Here is a 17,928-nt window from a genome sequence, read left to right as displayed (position 1 = left end):
GTCAACCATGTTACTTTTCTTCGACAGGGTCCCCTGTGACGTCACAATATCCCGGGACTCGTTAATTACCATAATTACCCCAATAAGTGTTTTTTATTACGCAACCAACTTTAATCTCATTTTTTTGTAGATTTACCGGTGATTCATTCATTCTGCGTTAATACATGTTCATGTTAAAAATCACTATATTCGCGCTGCAATAATAAGATATATATATAGCCAAATTGTGGTGTGTTTCCTTTTTTTCAAAAGAAATCTGATCCAAAGACAAAACAATATGTACTACAAAGATATAAACAATAAATTTGGCTTTGAATAATTTATTACTGCTTAACACATTAAAAACTTATCTATCCTATATCATTTTTGTTGGAATTTTCCGGTCTTGCATTTTCGACGGATTTTATCTTGTCCGAGGGGACACCTTTGAAATTCTTGGCTAGGAAGTAGATTTCAGAGGAGCTTGTCCGACTAGCTGGCGGTTTTACAACTTTCACATTGGTGAACATCTTATCAAGCGCCGCGTGTAGCTTGTTCTGCTCCGGTCCCATCCACAATTTGCAAAGCAAATGACCACCATGTTTAAGAACACCGACTGAAAATCTCAGAACCGAGGCGCAGAGCTCTACACTCAGTTCGTGGTCCAATTGCCTAGCATCCGAAGCTCTTGGCGCCATGTCGCTTAAAACCACGTGCACTTTTTTCCCGCCAAGACTTCCCAGTATGGATTGCTGCACGTCTTTATTTGTAAAGTCAGAGTTTGGAAAGAAGGAGACATTATCTAATGGTTCAATGTGAAGAAGGTCCACTCCTATTACAATTCCGGTAGGTTGGCTGGGATCTGTGAGGGAAAATGAAATGATATCTATCTAGACAGCTGTTAATGATTTTGCTAGATAATTGTATGTTTTAGCAAGTATCGTTTACCGGGTTATTTCTACCTAAATCTTACAACAGTCTGAGCCTTCATGATTTGGGGGAAAAAACACCATTTTGGCGGATATTCCTGATTTTTCTTCATTATGAGAAAATAATTTGCTAAAGGATGCAATCTGTATTCGGTTGAAAAAGATGGCAAAAAATCATAGTTTACTTGAAATTATTCAAAAGTAGCTTCATGAGTACTTAGTGCTTTCACAACCATGTCAGTAATTGTTAATTGTGAACTATGCATCGTGTCGTTAAAAAAGCCGTAAGGTGTTTTCGAAATTGATATTCGAAATGTGTTGTCATGTAAAGAATACTTTTATTCATAGTCTCAGTTGACTGCGCTTAATTTTCATGATAAAAAAACAGTAGCAGGCAAAATAAACTGCTTTTTCTCCAACATTTAGCCTGTTATTTTTCATTTTCCAGACACTATTGAATGTTAAATTGCAAAAATATGCCACAAAGCCGCAAAAACTGGACGCTGTCCTAAGGGAGGTAACTCGCATTAACAGACGTGCTACATACCTTTTTCAGTTGCATTCACTTTTATGGCCGCGACTTGACACCACGATCCAGGCGCAGCTCCACAGTCGATCACTACATTTCCAGGTTTCAATATTTTGTGTTTCTCATCGATTTCCAATAATTTGAAGGCGCTCCGACATCTCCAATTTTCCAACTTCGCACGTTTTACATACGGATCTTTAAGTTGATTTGTCAGCCATTTTTTTGCTCCAGGGCTCTTGCCCTTCAGATTTTTAACTGTACCTTTGTGTTTTTTCTGTGACGTTGTTATGAATCTGCACACATACTGGACTTGTTTACATGAATGGCATCGTATTCCATAGACAAGAGTGGATGCCATCTTGCCACGGGGTATTCCCAGATCTAGAGAAGCAGCATGACGTCATTAAAGGGGATTCCCCGTTTTTCTTACTTTAGAAATCGAAATTATTTGACATTATCTATTTGCTTTTCATGTCCACTGTGGTATTTTCTATATTAATAGCATAATTGGAGATCTTTTCTTTCTTAGTGCTTGAATAAATATATATTTCTTCCTGTTCTTTGTCACAGTAGAGGCAAAATAATAAAATTCGAAACTGTCGGTTTCGAAACTACTTCTCTAAATTATATACCATGCGTAGATTTACCTTTGAGGAAATCCCTCCATAAATTGCATGCGATACATACGACAGCGTTTACTATGTGTTAGTAGTATCTAACGGTGTTACTTGAATTTGGAAGGCACTGTCTGGAAGTGTTCAACTTCAAGGTCTGGAAGTGTAAGTCCAGTCCATTGATTGTAATTTAAGATATTTGACGTAAATGGAAATAGCATCTTCTGTTACAATGAGTCAGTTCAATATCGTTTAGGACCTTGTGAGATGGATATACAAGTTATGAAACTTTGTTTCTAAATCCTATTTCAACAATTATGTTCTACATTATAATATTATACTGTTATCGAAAAAAAACCATATTAAGACCTTTTCAGTCTTCTGACTTATAATCTCAATGATCATATCTGATCATCATGCACTGACCATAATCGCAGGCTCAAAAATTCTGATCTGTCAGATCACCTGTTATAGACCTGCGATTATGGTCAGTTTGAGCGGACAAATCTGATCAAAGCACAACACCTTGGTTTGTGATTATCATACCACTTTAACATACATGCATGTCCCAGCACAGTGGCTCAAACCCTAATAGTTGGAATATGATATTTCAATGAGGTGGAAGAATTATTTATAAGCGTCGAGTTACTCTAGCTCAACACACCTGTGTGAGATTATACATTGAATTTTCTTGATGCCATTCATTTTTAATGAGTCTTTTCCTTTCAGATAGTACGTTATCAGCTGTTAACACCTACCAGGAACATAAGGAAACTCGGACATGAATCCCACACATATCCTTAGGATTCCAGGCAAATGGCCACATTTCTACTGTATACGTACGGTACAATGTGTTCGCAAGTTATTCTCAACACGTAAGGGATTAAAGTTATAGAAAAGTACTTCAAAAGTTATTTATATTAAATTGTGGATAAGTGTTCTTATTTTCATGAATTTTGTCACCTTTTCCATGAGCTGACTTAATTCATACAGATTTGAAAGCATTAACAGGCTGCATGATATTGACTTAATTCGTACATATAGGAGTTGTTCCGTTGTAGCTGTGTGTCTGTGACTTATACAAGTGAAGTCCATCCTTTGATATATCATGTGTACATGTCTTGCTCTCATGTAGGCACTTGTCTTGTCTGTCAATGTGTAAAAGATGTGTATTGATTAGGTTGCCTTACAAGCCTCAGCTGTAGGGAATTTCCCTTTTGCTTAGCGGTAGAGCATCGGGCTGGAGAGCCAAGGGTTGCGGGTTCGAGCCCCAGCGACGGCACTATCTTTATCTCTATTCCTCGTCTTACTATACATATTGGTGCCGTTGACCCTCCCTGTTCAAGGTAGGAGAATCCTTTGCAGGGAGTCAAAGAACCTGGATTGGTGTTTGAAAAAGGGGGGAATAGTGTAAAAGATGTGCATTGATTAGGTTGCCTTACACGCTTCAGCTGTAGGGAATTTTCCTTGAGCTCAGCGTCAGAGCATCGGTCTGGAGAGCCAAGGGTCGCAGGTTCAAGCCCCAGTGACGGCACTATCTTTATCACTATTCTCCGTCTTACTACACTATAATATCATAGTATATCATTGGTGTTAATGATAGACGGAGATATAGTGTCAGTTTGTACAATAGTTAGAGGTTTAACCCTTTCACCCCTACGAACTTTAGTAGACTCTACCATTCATTGATCTGGATGAGTCCATTATGGTCTACAGTGGTGAAAGGGTTAATGCAGTGTCGTGAGATGTGGTTTACAAGTGCCATCATCCTATCTGATGGAGAAAAAAAACATGTCAAGATATTAACATAAACATTGCACAATTATCAGCATTAAATACAACATTCATATGTAATAGCAATTTAATATACTACATAATATAATGTAATTGTCACCATGGTTTCACTGTAGTTTTTTTTAAAATGATTATATTAAAACAAATTATGGAAATTATTTAAAAAAAAATCTTGCTTAAAAAAATTCTTACTTGTACATAAAATGTACAACACTTCATTGATTTATATTTGCACATGCAGAGACCGTTTGATATAAATTACAGTCCTATGGTGATCGACTTCTAAATCAGGAGCTTTTCCTGTTTACTGCTTTCAGAAGTCAATGAGGTTATGTCCACATCGGGAGAGTCTGATAATATTGGAGATGTTTACAAAAATGTCATGAGGAAGGTACCGCAACCTGGTGAGTATTTTTTTATTCTGATCGCTTTCCGTCCGTCGTCATGCGTAAAACTTTTTACATTTTTGACTTCTTCTCAAGAACCAGTAGATGAGGCTACAAAATTGTAAAATTGGGATACCTACCCCAACCCCAGGGGCCTGGGTGGGGCCCCAAAGGGAAAATTAAACTATTTCAAAAATCTTATTCTCCAGACTCGGAGGTACTACAGTCAATTTCTCTGCATGGATGGAAATATCATCAGGGGCTTTATTTAAATTGTAAATTTCAGTACCCCTGGGCCATTGGTTCTCCCTTGGGGAGGGGGTAAAGTTTACTATAGTTTATATAGGGAAAGAACACTTTTGGATATATTTTGTTCATTTTCAGTAGGAAATTATTCTTACTTGTTGAGAATCATTCTTGGAGAAAGATGGTACCAAATTGTGAAATTGTGATTCCTGCTCCAACCCCAGGGGTCAGGACGGGGCCCCAAAGGGAAAATTAACCAATATTTCAGAAATCCTCTTCTCCAGACTCAGAGGTACTACAGTCAATATCTCTGCATGGATGGAAAGATCATCATGGGCTTTATTTAAAATGTAAATTTCAGTACCCCCGAGCCATCCGTTCTACTTTGGAGAGGGGGTACAAATTATTATAGTTTATATAGCGAAATAACACTTTTGGGTATATAAAACTATATTTTGTTCATTTTCAGTAGGAAATTATTCTTTCTTGGTGAGAATCATCCTTGGAGGAAGATGATATCAATTTTCAGCAGGAAACTTGGTTGGAATGATTATGATGCCAGATGACAATTAGATGGTATGAGAAAATAAGATCCTGCCCCATCCCCAGGGGCTGAAGGGGTGGGGCCCAAATAGGGATTATGGTTAAAAGTTAAAAAATCTTCATCAGACTCAGTTACCTTAATTACCTTAATTGTAAATTTCATTATCCCCCAGGTCATCTGCTCACCCTTGGGGAGAGGGTATAATTCTCAATAGCAAAATAATTTCACTTTGTTAACATGTTGTTTTCCACATTTTGTACATCTCAACAATGAAATTGAGCTACTAGCTATAGTACCTAAAATATAACTCAGGTGACCGCTAAGGCCCTTGGGCCTCTTCGGGTTTTTTTGTGAGAGGGGTGGGGGAATAACAATTACTTCAAAAGCTGTTTTCAGATTAAAAGAAGATCGATGCTTGCATTCTAGCAAGCATCTTTTTTAAATTAAGTTTTACTTCTACGTTTATTTACAAGGATTGCAAGAGAAGTTGTTTGAAAATTAAGTGTGTGGCAGGTATACATGAATGCGAATAATTCAATTTTCCACTTAGAGAGAAATGTTTAAACAATTTAAATTTTGTCCAGTAGTCATTATTTGCAAAATATATTGGAAATTCTAAACAATTTATTATATAAGTACCCGTAATTAATTTGACAATTTTGAGATTATAACCAGGAAATTTGCCACCATGGATTTTACCAGCCGTATGGCTTTACCGTACCACGTATTCACTGTAATTAACACCCAGGAAAAATTGAGAGGTTGGGGTGGGGAGGGGGCCTATTAATATATAACAAACAACGAAACATAGGTTATTGCAGTTGCCGTATTGGCAGCATAACTGTTGCACACATCCCAATAAGGGTGAATTTATCATGACAGCATACCATATAGTAATTATATATATGTGGAAGGGTGAAATTTACACCAGGCAAACATATGGACCTCACTGGGGAATATTTGACAAGGCTAAGTGTTTCTGCGCTATACAGTAGTAGTACTGTAATATATTTTGTTTAGAGGAAAGTGATAGAATGAATGTCTTGCAGAAAAAGGGTGAATACATCATTCAATGAGTGCTGAAAAAGGAGGAGGGCATTAATTATGGCAAATACAGTACGTGTGTTGGAAATTTTTTACAGTATCAAGCAGTGATGGGCTGATGATCGATTATAATCGAAAATAGATTCTGATTATCGATTACAAATTCTATTATCGATATAATCGTTTCTTCATTGAAATCTAAGTGTTTATGTTTTCAATGTAAAAACTATATTGAAATTCATATCTTCTTATGACTTTTATTATATGATTGATAAAACTGCTTAAAAATTGCTTGAATTCCATTCATTATAAAAGAACGAAACCTTGAGTATAGTTAGAAACTCTGTCTTTTATTTGGGTATTCAGTCCCATGAAATTATGATCCGATTATATGCAATTGATCATTGATCGTTTCACTACTTCCGATTACAAACCCAATTATCGATTATGATTTTAAACCGATTGCCCATCACTAGTATCAAGGACAAACGAGATGTATAAAGAATATTGTGACTGAGTGTCGAATGTTTATGTTATATGTAGTGGTGGTTGTATCGACGGCCGAGTACGACATTTTGAAGAACAGATGGTCAAAGAGAGGAATAACTTGTACATCCTTCAACAGTGTTTCCTTTAATCCACCTGTTGTCTCCATTTGTTTAAAACATCCAAGGTAACTAAATTAGCTTTTGTTGAGTACATATTAGAATCACATTAAATTTTAACGTGTGATCAATGATTGGGAGTGCATTAGTTATTAGCTCACCTGGCCCGAACGGCCAAGTGAGCTTATGCAGTGGTGCGTCGTCCGGTGTCCGGCATCAATATTTTACTTTAAACAACTTCTTCTGAATAACCAAGAGGCCCAGGCTGATGATATTTAGCCAGAAGCATGCTGGGATGAAGGGCTACTAAGTTTGTTCAAATGAATGACCTTGTATTTGTTTATATTTCAGTATTGAAATTGCAAAAGTGTACCGTGATATGTAAATTAAAGGGATTAATCAACAAAAATTGAAGAAACATTTCTTGAATTATATTGTTATACAATATATATATATAGTCAGTATGCCTTTGGCGTTTGTAGTTTTTTCAAGTTTTTTAGGAGGCACATAAGTCTAGTGGTAGAACGCCGGGCTCGTGACCGAAGGGTTGCGGGTTCAAGTCACGTCACGCACTGTGCTGTATCTTTGAGCAAGATACTTTACCCGCTTGTTATAGACTACTCAGCTGTAAATGAATACGTGGTTTGGCAGTGCTCAAAGTGTTGAATGCTAGCTGTGAGCGTCGAAATGGCAGCACCGGTTGTATGCTCCCCAGGGAGTTGAGAAAGATATTGGATGGTTTGCAAAGGCCCTATTACCACTAAAAATAATTTGTGAACCGCTTTATGACGACCTACAAACTAGGCTGTGATAAAGCCGTATATAAGAACCTCAAATTATTATTATTCAAATTATTAAGTTATTTTGATGCATATTGAAAATTATCCTTTCATTTACTGCATGTATATATATGTTAATCAGGAATGTGATTGATTATGGTATAAATGCATGATCAGAAAGTCAGGTCTCATGTGGAAACAAGTAACCAGGACAAAAGTTACTGACAACCAGATCTAGATTTGAGGTGGTCGGATTTACGATGCTCAATTTAATTTGTAAATTATTAAACGGATTTCCTTTCAGTCGTATGCACGACCTTCTACTGAGGACTCAACATTTCGCCGTCCACGTTCTCGCCAATGACCAGGTAATGTCAATATTGTTACTGTTTACAAAAGTTTAAAAACATACTGATAGAATTAGATGAATGTTTGGTTTTAAGATCAAAGCTGCATTTAAAGATAGGGAACAGTATTTCATCAGTGTATTCATTGTGATTATGACTGGGCACGAGAACAAAATAACTTGCAGTTTTCTGCTTCCAGCGGATTCTTCTAACCATGCGATTGAAAATCTTACACTTTTAGAAGACTTTAAAGAACTTCTAAGTCTTCCAAGACCAAGCTTAAACTTTCCAAAATGGTGGATACTATTTAAAGTGCCCAGACGTGCTCTGCTTTGTAACATACAAAGTTAGATTTCATGCCCTGTGACTGTGCTGGTAGTTATTTTGCAAAAAAATAATTTGAATGTTTATTTACAAACAGCTTGAAAGTTACATGTGCACAATCTACTAATCAACAATCTGAGCACTCGATTCAAACACAGAGTTCTCTTCTTGATAATACTTCTTATGAAGAAATAAACTGCAAATGTGTCATTTTAGGAGTATCTCTTAATAAAAGTCTATACTATTTCATTGTTTTTCTTCCATCACATGTTATTTGTAGCATTTTAATTAAGCCCACCATCATCAGATGGGACTGATAAAAAACCACCATGGCAGACAGGCAGCCGTTTTGAATTTGAGAGTTTAAGTTTGTTAGCGCTACTTCTCAGAAAGTACTGGAGGGATTTTTCTCAAATTTCACATGAAGGTGCCCCATGGTCCCTTGTTTTGCAAATCATTTTTTGGGACTGATTCTAACCAAAAAAACATGGCCAACAGGCAGCCATCTTGAATTTGAGAGTTAAAAGATCTTTTAGCACTATTTTTCAGAAAGTAATGGATGGATCTTTCTCAAATATCACATGAAGGTTCCCCATGGTCCTTAGTTATGCACATCGTTTTTTGGGACTGATCGCAAAACCAAGATGGCCGAAAGCCAGCCATCTTGAGTTTGTATGTTAAAGTTTGTTAGCGCTATTTCTCAGAAAGTACTGTAAGGGTCTTTCTCAAATTCCACATGAAGGTTCCCCATGGTCCCTAGTTACACATATCAAATTTTGGGACAGAGGGTAAACCAAAAGGACCAACAGACGGCCATCTTGAATTTGAGAATGAAAGTTTGTTAGTGTTATTTTTCAGAATGTTCACGAGGAGTCTTTCTCAAATTTCGCATGAAGGTTCCCCAAGGTTCCTAGTTCCCCATTTCGAATTGGGGATGATTGGAAAAACAAGATGGCTGGCAGGTGGTCGTATTGAATTTGGGAGTAAAAGGTTATTAGCACTATTACTCAAAAAGTGTCGGATGGATCTTTCAGAAATTTCACATAAGTGTTCCTCTTAATTCTTATAGTTATGGATATCAATTTTTTGGACTGATCTGAAAACTAACAGGCGGCCATCTTGTTACAGTTTAAGTTTGTTATTGCTATTTCTCTGGAGGAATTTTTCTCAAATTCGATATGAAGGTAATCCCCTTGGTCCTGAGTTGAGCATGTTAACTTTTGAGGTTGATCAAAAGACTGATTAAGATGGCGGACAGACAAGCTGATCAAACAGCTAAGAGAAAAGAAGGGAAATAAAACTGACAAAGAACTAATGAAGATGGTACAATGGTGGGCGCCAAGATCCCTCTGGGATCTCTTGTTTTACGAAAGTCTATTCAAAATTCTCCAGGATTTTCAGTTTAGGGGTTGATCCAAATTCAACATAGAGTTATATTACATTAATTACATAATAATTATTTTTAAAATACGATGTACTAGATTTACGATTAAAGGTCAATAGGCTTGTTTTTTTTAGATACTTTCTTAGAAAAGTTTGTATGTATAAACATGTACTTTTAAAATTATATACCTAATCATATTAACTCATTCACCCCTGAAGACATATTTCAACCCTTCAAATTCAAAGGCTGGAATAGTTCATCAAGAAATTTCAGGGGTAAATGAGTTAAAGGCCACTGGTTCACTGACATGTATACATGTTGTAATTACTTTTCTATTTTTTAGGTGAAATATGGTGTACATTTTGCCGAACCAGTGAAAGAAGACACATGCCAGTTCACCAGTGTACCACACCAGATAAGCAATGATGTAAATACCATATTTATCCTGCAGTAAACCCAGCCCCCAACACATTAACTCAGATTTGAAGGAAGGGATGGGCATAATTGTAGAACTAGAGGAAAACAGTGTTTGCTCTTATCGCTATTAAACTGATGTGAATGGATTTATAACCAAGAATGGGTTTCTGTGGCAAATACAGTTAATTTTGCTCTAACAGCCGGTCTCACAGTTCCTATCTTTGGGGTTTTAAGTGCCTTAAGATTACTTTTTTTTAATCCATTAAGTGTTGAGGTGAGTTTCAGATTGAAGTATCATGCAGATATATGTTCAGGTGCATATATACAATCATGGCTCTGTATACAGTAGTACCGGTATATAAAATATATTCATTTGCAAATAAATGTTTTTGCAAAACATCAGATGCAACACATAAAAACAAAAGCTGGTCACATGTTTCATTGATGTCAAGTATATAATAGACCTTAATTCATTTACCCCTAAAGACACATTTGAACTCTCCCAGTTCAATGTTTGGAATAGTTCATTATGAAATTTTAGGGATGAATGAGTTAATCTTGGAGGTTTGGGCAGGGGACTGATTCAGACCAAGGTTAATGAAGGCTAATATAATCTTGTGGGGCAAAAGTCATGACATTTTCTGATAATTTGATATTAAGTGATGCTCCCTTGTTACAGTCCGGCCTACCTCTGATATCGGGTTGTTCTGCAGTGTTGGAGTGTACAGCTAAATCTGTCCACACAGTCGGGGACCATCATGTCTGGTACGGAGATGTGTATAATGGTGTACTCAATGACAGCACACCTGACCCTCTCCTGTACTTCATCAGGTAAAGGTTGATGTAAATAGCAAAATGTCTCACCTGTAATAAGCCCAGAGGGCCTATAGTTAGTACACTAAAACGTGTACATATCATTGTGTACAATTCATAAGCCTGTCCTTTCTGATCAGAAGTAATTTTCTAGGCAGTGTTTAGTAAATACACGTTTCCTGATATCAAATTGAAAGATCAGATTATACTTATAGTGGTATACCCATCTCAATGTTAATTCTCCATGTATACACTTGAAATAATTATATCTTTAAATTAGATTAAGAAAAACATTAAATTAAACATTTAGCACTTTTGCGTACAATAAAAAATAGCAAGGTTGATGAGGCTGTTCTGTATCACCTGTGTTTTCACAAGTTCTAGACTTAGATGTAAAGATGTAATTATAGTTGGGATTGGGGGGGGGGGGCTTGAAAATGTTTACCCTTTCCTTTGTTATGTCAGCACAATATTTTTCAAAAACGCTAAAAGTATGAGCCATTTAATTTCCATATGAAGATACATCTTGCAGAGCTGTACAGCAATAATATGTCAAATGTAGGTCACTGTGATCTATTTGTCTGCTTCACTGCGCATGCTTGGGTAAGACTTACAGTTTTGACTTTGCGTTTGGCTCCATTTCTATTGAAGTGAGAGCTGGGGTCTGTAAATCGATGCAAATTTCAATTTTATGTTTATCTTACTAAAAATACTTTGGCTTTTTTAGGTCATTTAGATCTGTCGGCGATGAGATATTTATAAAAGCATTCGAGGATGCCACTCTACCTTATGAGGACTGGACCCACGAAGCGCATCTTAGAATGGCTTGGAACTACATCACAGAGTTGGGGAAGGATGGAGCCACACCTCATATCATGTAAGTGCAGGGCAAGCTTTAGGGCTTAAAATGGGGGAAGTGAAAAATACGAAAAATTAATACCAATATACCTGATGTTCAACTACTGGATCAATTCATTCACCTAGGCTACATTCGCGTATCCCGGTTGAAACGGTACGTGTGACGCAAAAATATTCCACAATAAACGAACGCACTTGGACCGTTCTATAATTATTTTAGTTTCGACCAGGTACGTCTGGACCCCCTCAATCTACACATGTAGAATTTTTCTGAGGTTAGCCTCGGTTCAGATCTGTTCCTGTTGTTTTCTTTACAGGTTCAACCGGAGAGGCGAATGTACCCCAAATTGCAGTTTATGTGCATTCTTTTTTTTAAATTCCCAAATAATGGAATTTTGCCTACCGGGTATATATTCGGAGGGGAATACTTCCCTTTTTTACCCAAAAATAGACTTAAAAAATTTGCATGAGGAACTTAATGTGTATTACATATTGTACATTACTTGTAGTATTTTTTTTTCTATTCTGGTGTTTCCCAAAAGAAAAACTGTGGATTTGATGCATTTATGTCTAAACAGACATGAATTGCATGCTGAAACCAATAGATGAGTAATTTGGAAGTTTAATACTTTGAATATGAAGACTTTAAAGTTCAAGGTCATATAGAAGATTCATAGAAACAGAAAACTGTGATCTGTCTTGATCATCCCAAAGTAATAGAAGTACTGTCATTTGTAGAAAGTGTAAATGTTTGCAGTTTGAGTGCTATTAGTTTTCAATTTTCAAACAATCATTTATTAGCTCACCTGGTCCTAAGGACCAAGGTGAGCTTATGCCATACTGTGGCGTCCGTCGTCCATCCGTCCGTCCGTCCGTCGTCCGTCCGGCAACAATTTATTTAAACGACTTCTTCTTCTTAACCACTGATTGGAATTCAACTAAATTTGACTGGAAGCATCCCTAGGTGGTGCGGATTCAAAATTGTACAAATGATGGGGCTGACCGCCCAGGGGGCTGAGGGCTGGGCAAAAAGGGGGCAATTTGGCTATATTGCTACAAACGACTTCTTCTGTAGAACTATGCCATGGATATCAACCATATTTGACTGGAAGCATCCCTAGGTGTCAGGGATTCAAAATTGTACAATTGATGGAGCTGACCCCCCAGGGGGCTGAGAGGCGGGGCAAAAGGGGGGCAATTTTGCAATATTGCTATAAGCGACTTCTTCTCTGGAACTAAGAGAATGATATAGATCAACGATATTTGACTGGAAGCATCCCTAGGTGGTGGGGATTCAAAATTGTACAAATGGTTGGGCTGACCCCCCAGGGGGCTGAGGGGCGGGCCAAAAGGAGTTATTTGGCTATATTGCTTTAAGCGACTTCTTCTCTGGAAATAAGAAGTCAATGTCAACCATATTTAATTGGAAGCATCCCTAGGTGTCAGGGATTCAAAATTGTACAATTGATGGAGCTGACCCCCCAGGGGGCTGAGAGGCGGGGCAAAAGGGGGTCAATTTTGCAATATTGCTATAAGCGACTTCTTCTCTGGAACTAAGAGAATGATATAGATCAACCATATTTGACTGGAAGCATCCCTAGGTGGTGGGGATTCAAAATTGTACAAATGATGGAGCTGACCCCCCAGGGGGCTGAGTCGAGGCCAAAAAGGGGGCAATTTTGCTATATTGCTATAAACGACTTCTACTTTAGAACTATGCCATGGATATCAATCATATTTGGTCAGAAGCATTCATGGGAAGCAGGGATTCAAAATTATACAAATGGTGGGACTGAACCCCCGGGCTAAGGGGTGGGGCCAAAAAAAGTGTATTACTTGGAAATGGTTGAGATCCCCACCATATAACTATGGTATACAATTGCTGAGTATAAAGAGAAGAATGCACATTTGCTTCCAGGATGGCTATAGGGTCTGGCCCCACCCTTGTAGACATAGTCCCTGGGCCATAACTTTAAAACTGTTGAGATCCCCACCCCAAAACTATATATATAAATGCTGGGCATAAAAAGACGAATGCAGTCATGATATCAGAATAGACCCTGGGGTCTGACCGAACCCCTAGGGACCTAGTTTGTTAGTCACAGCTTGGAAACAGTTGAGAGCCCCACCCTATAACGGGATATACAATTGCTGAGTATAAAGAGATGATTGCACATATGCTTCCAGGATGGACTTGGGGACTGCCCCACCCTTGGAGACTTAACCCATGGGTCATAACTTCGAAATGGTTTAGATTCTAACCCCAAAACTATATATACAATTGTTGGGCATAAAAAGACGAATGCAGTCATGATATTACAATTGACCACAGGGTCTGCCCCACCCTTGCAGACTTAACCCCTGGGTCATAACTTTGAAATGGTTGATATCCCCACCCCAAAACTATATATACAAATGCTGGGCAAAAAGAGACAAATGCAGTCACGATATTAGAATTGATCCTGGGGTCTGGCCACAACCCTAGGGACCTAGTTTCTGAGTCAAAGCTTGGAAACAGTTGAGATCCCCACCCCATAACCATACATAAAATTGCTGGGCATGAAGAATCTAATACATGTACAGATAAGCTCCAAGGATTGGCCTTGGGGCCTGGCATATTCCCTTGATCTCATTCGGAGAGTATTTTGCCATGATTGCTTTGGTATCCAGGTGAGCAATACAGACCCTCTGAGAGGGCCTCTTGTTCACAATACCAGGGTACAAACATTTCTGTTTAGACAACTGTACGCAATGCATATTTCAAGATACATTAACATATATCATCTCTTGCTTATTTTTCACTTTGAATTATTAAAATTAGTGAACATTTTACAACACCAATGGCGTGAATGCTGTAACTGTTCTAGATTAAAGCATCAGGATAAGTAAGAAGGCTAACCTATGTAGGCTGTAAGAAGGCTAACCTATGTAGGCTGTAAGAAGGCTAACCTATGAAGGCCGTAAGAAGGCTAACCTATGAAGGCCGTAAGAAGGCTAACCTATGTAGGCTGTAAGAAGGCTAACCTATGTAGGCTGTAAGAAGGCTAACCTATGTAGGCTGTAAGAAGGCTAACCTATGTAGGCTGTAAGAAGGCTAACCTATGTAGGCCGTAAGAAGGCTAACCGATGTAGGCCGTAAGAAGGCTCACCTATGTAGGCCGTAAGAAGGCTAACCTATGTAGGCCATGGATATTTTAGCAATTTATTATCAGAAAACAAAATGAGACTTCTTGAGTTATGCTTTATAACAAACAGTCAGCTAGTGATCAGGAATTAGGATTATCTTCCCTTAGACCATAATAGAAATCTTAACAAGAGTCAAAACATTATATATTCACCATGAAATAAAGAAACTAACCAGTTCATTCTATGTTTCAGAGCTGGTATCCAGCATTTCAATGAACAGAACAAAGATAAAGTAAGTTTCAAGTTCAATGGCCTGCACTTCATCTACAAATTAGAAAAAACAGGTCTAATAAAAGTGTTTTTTTTAAATGAGGCTATATACAGTTTTGATCTTCCACTAATATCGCCCCTCATATAGACTTGTCATCAGCTGACCTTAATTACATGTCATATTATGATGGCATAATCCCAAGGTATATTCAGGCAAAAGAAAACTATCTTATTGGCGATAGCCACCAGAAGCTCTAAACTGACAGGCATCTGTTTTCTGGATATACATGTAACCCATTAAAAGAATATATAATATTGAATGGCCTCATGAGTTTTCAGAAGTATCCCTTTGATGTAAATTTTTGGTAGTACAACAAGACTATTGATAGGTTTAACATAACTTTTTCATGATATTTAATTCCACAATTGTGTATTGACGTATGTTTTAGGTGAAGTTTGGATACCACGAGACCATCACTATGTTTTACATATCAGTGGTAACAGACGCCATACAGAGAAGTGACGCAGACCAGCACTTCGACAGTTTCATCTCGTTGCACACCTACCTTCTAGACAGGAATCTCCCCTCGCAGTACTACTCAAAGGACAGGCTGTTTTGTTCAGAGGCACGACATAAGTGAGTCTTAATTTATGTCTATTTTATATACATGAACTTGTAGGCTGAGAAGTGAAAGATCATTTGAGCTCAAGCTTCGGTTTCTCAAATTTACATTCTTCATTATGCAAAGTCTTGAAGAAATTCTTAACTTAATAGAACAGTTGTTTCCAGATGTGATATTAAATATCTGGTTTGCGAGGGCTTGAATTTCCTGGTGTCAGAAGTGAGACTGGGCCTCGTGAAGGTACAAGCCTCACAAAACAGATTCACTTCTGTCATTGAAAGACTTCAGAACAAGTTAAGCAGTACACCACAGCTCGTTTTTTTTTTTTCTTGTTCCTGTAATGTACTTGGTTTAAATCAAAGGAAGGGGCATAACTCTTGCAGACTTCCATGTGTCCTAAAATTGAGTCTCGACATACTACCGACAATCTAATTAAAATTATATCTTCACATCGCTCCCGTTTACTGCTTCAACGCGACATATCAGTAAACGGGAGCGATGTGAAGATATAATTTTAATTAGATTGTACTACCGACAGCATTAATGTAACATTATTAATCTTGTGTGCCGTCAATTGTATAAACCTGTGACACACTTTAGCCAATGGGAAAAAGAGTCCTTTTTCTCAGATGTTTGAAAGAACCACAGGTACTAGGCTACTTAGGCTTGGTTGGTGAATATACCTATAGGTGTACATGTATTGACCGACGAGACTATATATAGTGGCTGCGATAGAAATTATTCTGTTGACAAACAAAAATCTTTGTCATTGCTGTATCAACCCTAATAGGCATTTAACCACTCCTGCAATTTTGACGAATTCAAGTCATAGATTTTATCAAAGATGTATTAACATTAATTTTGTCTTATTTCAGGTTTGTAACACCAGATATACGACCGTTGCCATGCTGACATTTGACTTTTAGACACCAAGAGCTATGGGATTTCAAAAGTTTTGTGATATTTCTCACCTTGGGCATTTTTAGTATATGATATTGTGCAATTGTTGGGCATTTGTGAAGATTTTACAGTATTGCCATATTTGTTGGGTTTGATACTCAGTGTTAAGAAAAAGGTCAAAACAGTTAGAAAGAATAGATTAAAACATATTTAAAACCCCAACTCCTTATGGAATCCTTGCTTACAATAATGTTATGTTTGTAATTTATTGTTAACTGGCAAATAGCATAGGATATAATGTCCCAGGAATATCAAATATTGTATTAATTAAATGTCAATTTGATTTTGGGATCCTTGGATTTAGCTATAAACATGTTATATTGTATTCCATACCATGCAAAGATACTAAAATAACGATTATAATAGCTTAGGGACTTCAAACAAGCAAAGAATTTGAAATGTCATATTAACAGATCCAAAAATTAACATACATGAAGAGTACCAATATGGTCTTGTGTCATGGCTAGTTCTCATCAAATAAGATTTGTTTTAATTTTGATAGAATTCTTTGGGCTTTTCAAGTAACTAGTGTGCACGTTCAAGATAATTTGGTATGTACTTTAGTACCATTATCGTCTGATGCCATGGTCACTTTCAAATGAGATTTGTTTTAGTTCTGCAAAGAGTTCTCAAAGCTTTTCAAGCAACTAGGGTGCACATTGTGGTAAAATGTCTTTCAAGTTGTAAAAACTCTTTTACTACAATTTGACCACCCCGAGAGTAAAAGGTTTTTTTAACTTTTAATTAGAATACAGAATGTATTTGCTTTTAAGATGTGTCCTTGAAAAAGTTTTTAGAGTACTCTTTATTTATATATAAATAGTTACAAAGGTTTACAACAAATTTCAGGAATGGGTGATGCAGCTAGTCTTTACGATATTTTATCATACTATGCCAAACAAGCGAGAACTTGGAACAGATACCGGTGTTTATGTATCTTAAAAAATCGTTATATGACGAGTAAGCACAAAAGTTATGCTTATTTTAACAAAACAAACTACATAATTATACATTGTATTTTTTCACGTGTATGTCATAATCATCATCTGTTTAGCAAATTATTAAAACAGTTTTAAAATTTGTGTTTTAGCAATTATTTTACCTCGCCAACACAGCTTTTGTTTGTTTTACTAAGAGTATTATTTAAATTAAAATTTGTAAAAATGACATGGATTTTGTTATTTTAAGTATTTGATTCATTTACATGCTAGGTTCTTGCCGAACTCGATTTCCTACTAACACAGCAAAATATTCATTACTGTAGCAGATGGGCAGATTTTGTACAATTTCTTTTCGTCCTGGATACCAAAAATATTATGCAATGGTGATGCTTAGTTAACCTGCGTTCAAGTTGCAA

General features: G+C 37.1%; 2 protein-coding genes across 4 annotated transcripts; one reads left to right on the top strand and one right to left on the bottom strand.

The window, feature by feature from the left end:
- Nucleotides 1-286: 286 nt before the first annotated feature.
- On the bottom strand, nt 287-1,833 carry LOC110467349 (rRNA methyltransferase 2, mitochondrial-like). The gene is made up of 2 exons (XM_021524463.1): nt 1,456-1,833; nt 287-841 (listed from the first exon to the last, which is right to left on the bottom strand). The coding sequence occupies exons 1-2, from the start codon at nt 1,793-1,795 to the stop codon at nt 351-353; spliced, it is 831 nt and encodes a 276-aa protein (XP_021380138.1). The 5' UTR covers nt 1,796-1,833; the 3' UTR covers nt 287-350.
- A 262-nt stretch (nt 1,834-2,095) lies between these two features.
- On the top strand, nt 2,096-17,703 carry LOC110467376. Of its 3 annotated transcripts, none has more exons than XM_021524498.1 (11): nt 2,096-2,216; nt 2,785-2,926; nt 4,163-4,249; nt 6,609-6,738; nt 7,754-7,817; nt 9,848-9,931; nt 10,601-10,752; nt 11,462-11,611; nt 14,971-15,010; nt 15,438-15,625; nt 16,487-17,703. In XM_021524498.1, the coding sequence occupies exons 2-11, from the start codon at nt 2,833-2,835 to the stop codon at nt 16,521-16,523; spliced, it is 1,026 nt and encodes a 341-aa protein (XP_021380173.1). In that variant the 5' UTR covers nt 2,096-2,216; nt 2,785-2,832; the 3' UTR covers nt 16,524-17,703. The 3 variants fall into 3 exon arrangements, with proteins under 3 accessions (XP_021380173.1, XP_021380172.1, XP_021380175.1); XM_021524497.1 differs by having other exon boundaries at nt 2,781-2,926; XM_021524500.1 differs by lacking the exon at nt 4,163-4,249 and having other exon boundaries at nt 2,781-2,926.
- Nucleotides 17,704-17,928: the final 225 nt, after the last annotated feature.

The sequence above is a fragment of the Mizuhopecten yessoensis genome, unplaced genomic scaffold, assembly GCF_002113885.1.
Source record: "Mizuhopecten yessoensis strain PY_sf001 unplaced genomic scaffold, ASM211388v2 scaffold11171, whole genome shotgun sequence".
NCBI lineage: Eukaryota > Metazoa > Mollusca > Bivalvia > Pectinida > Pectinidae > Mizuhopecten > Mizuhopecten yessoensis.
The sequence above is the reverse complement of the archived record's forward strand: the minus strand, read 5'-3'. Positions and strand labels throughout refer to the sequence as shown.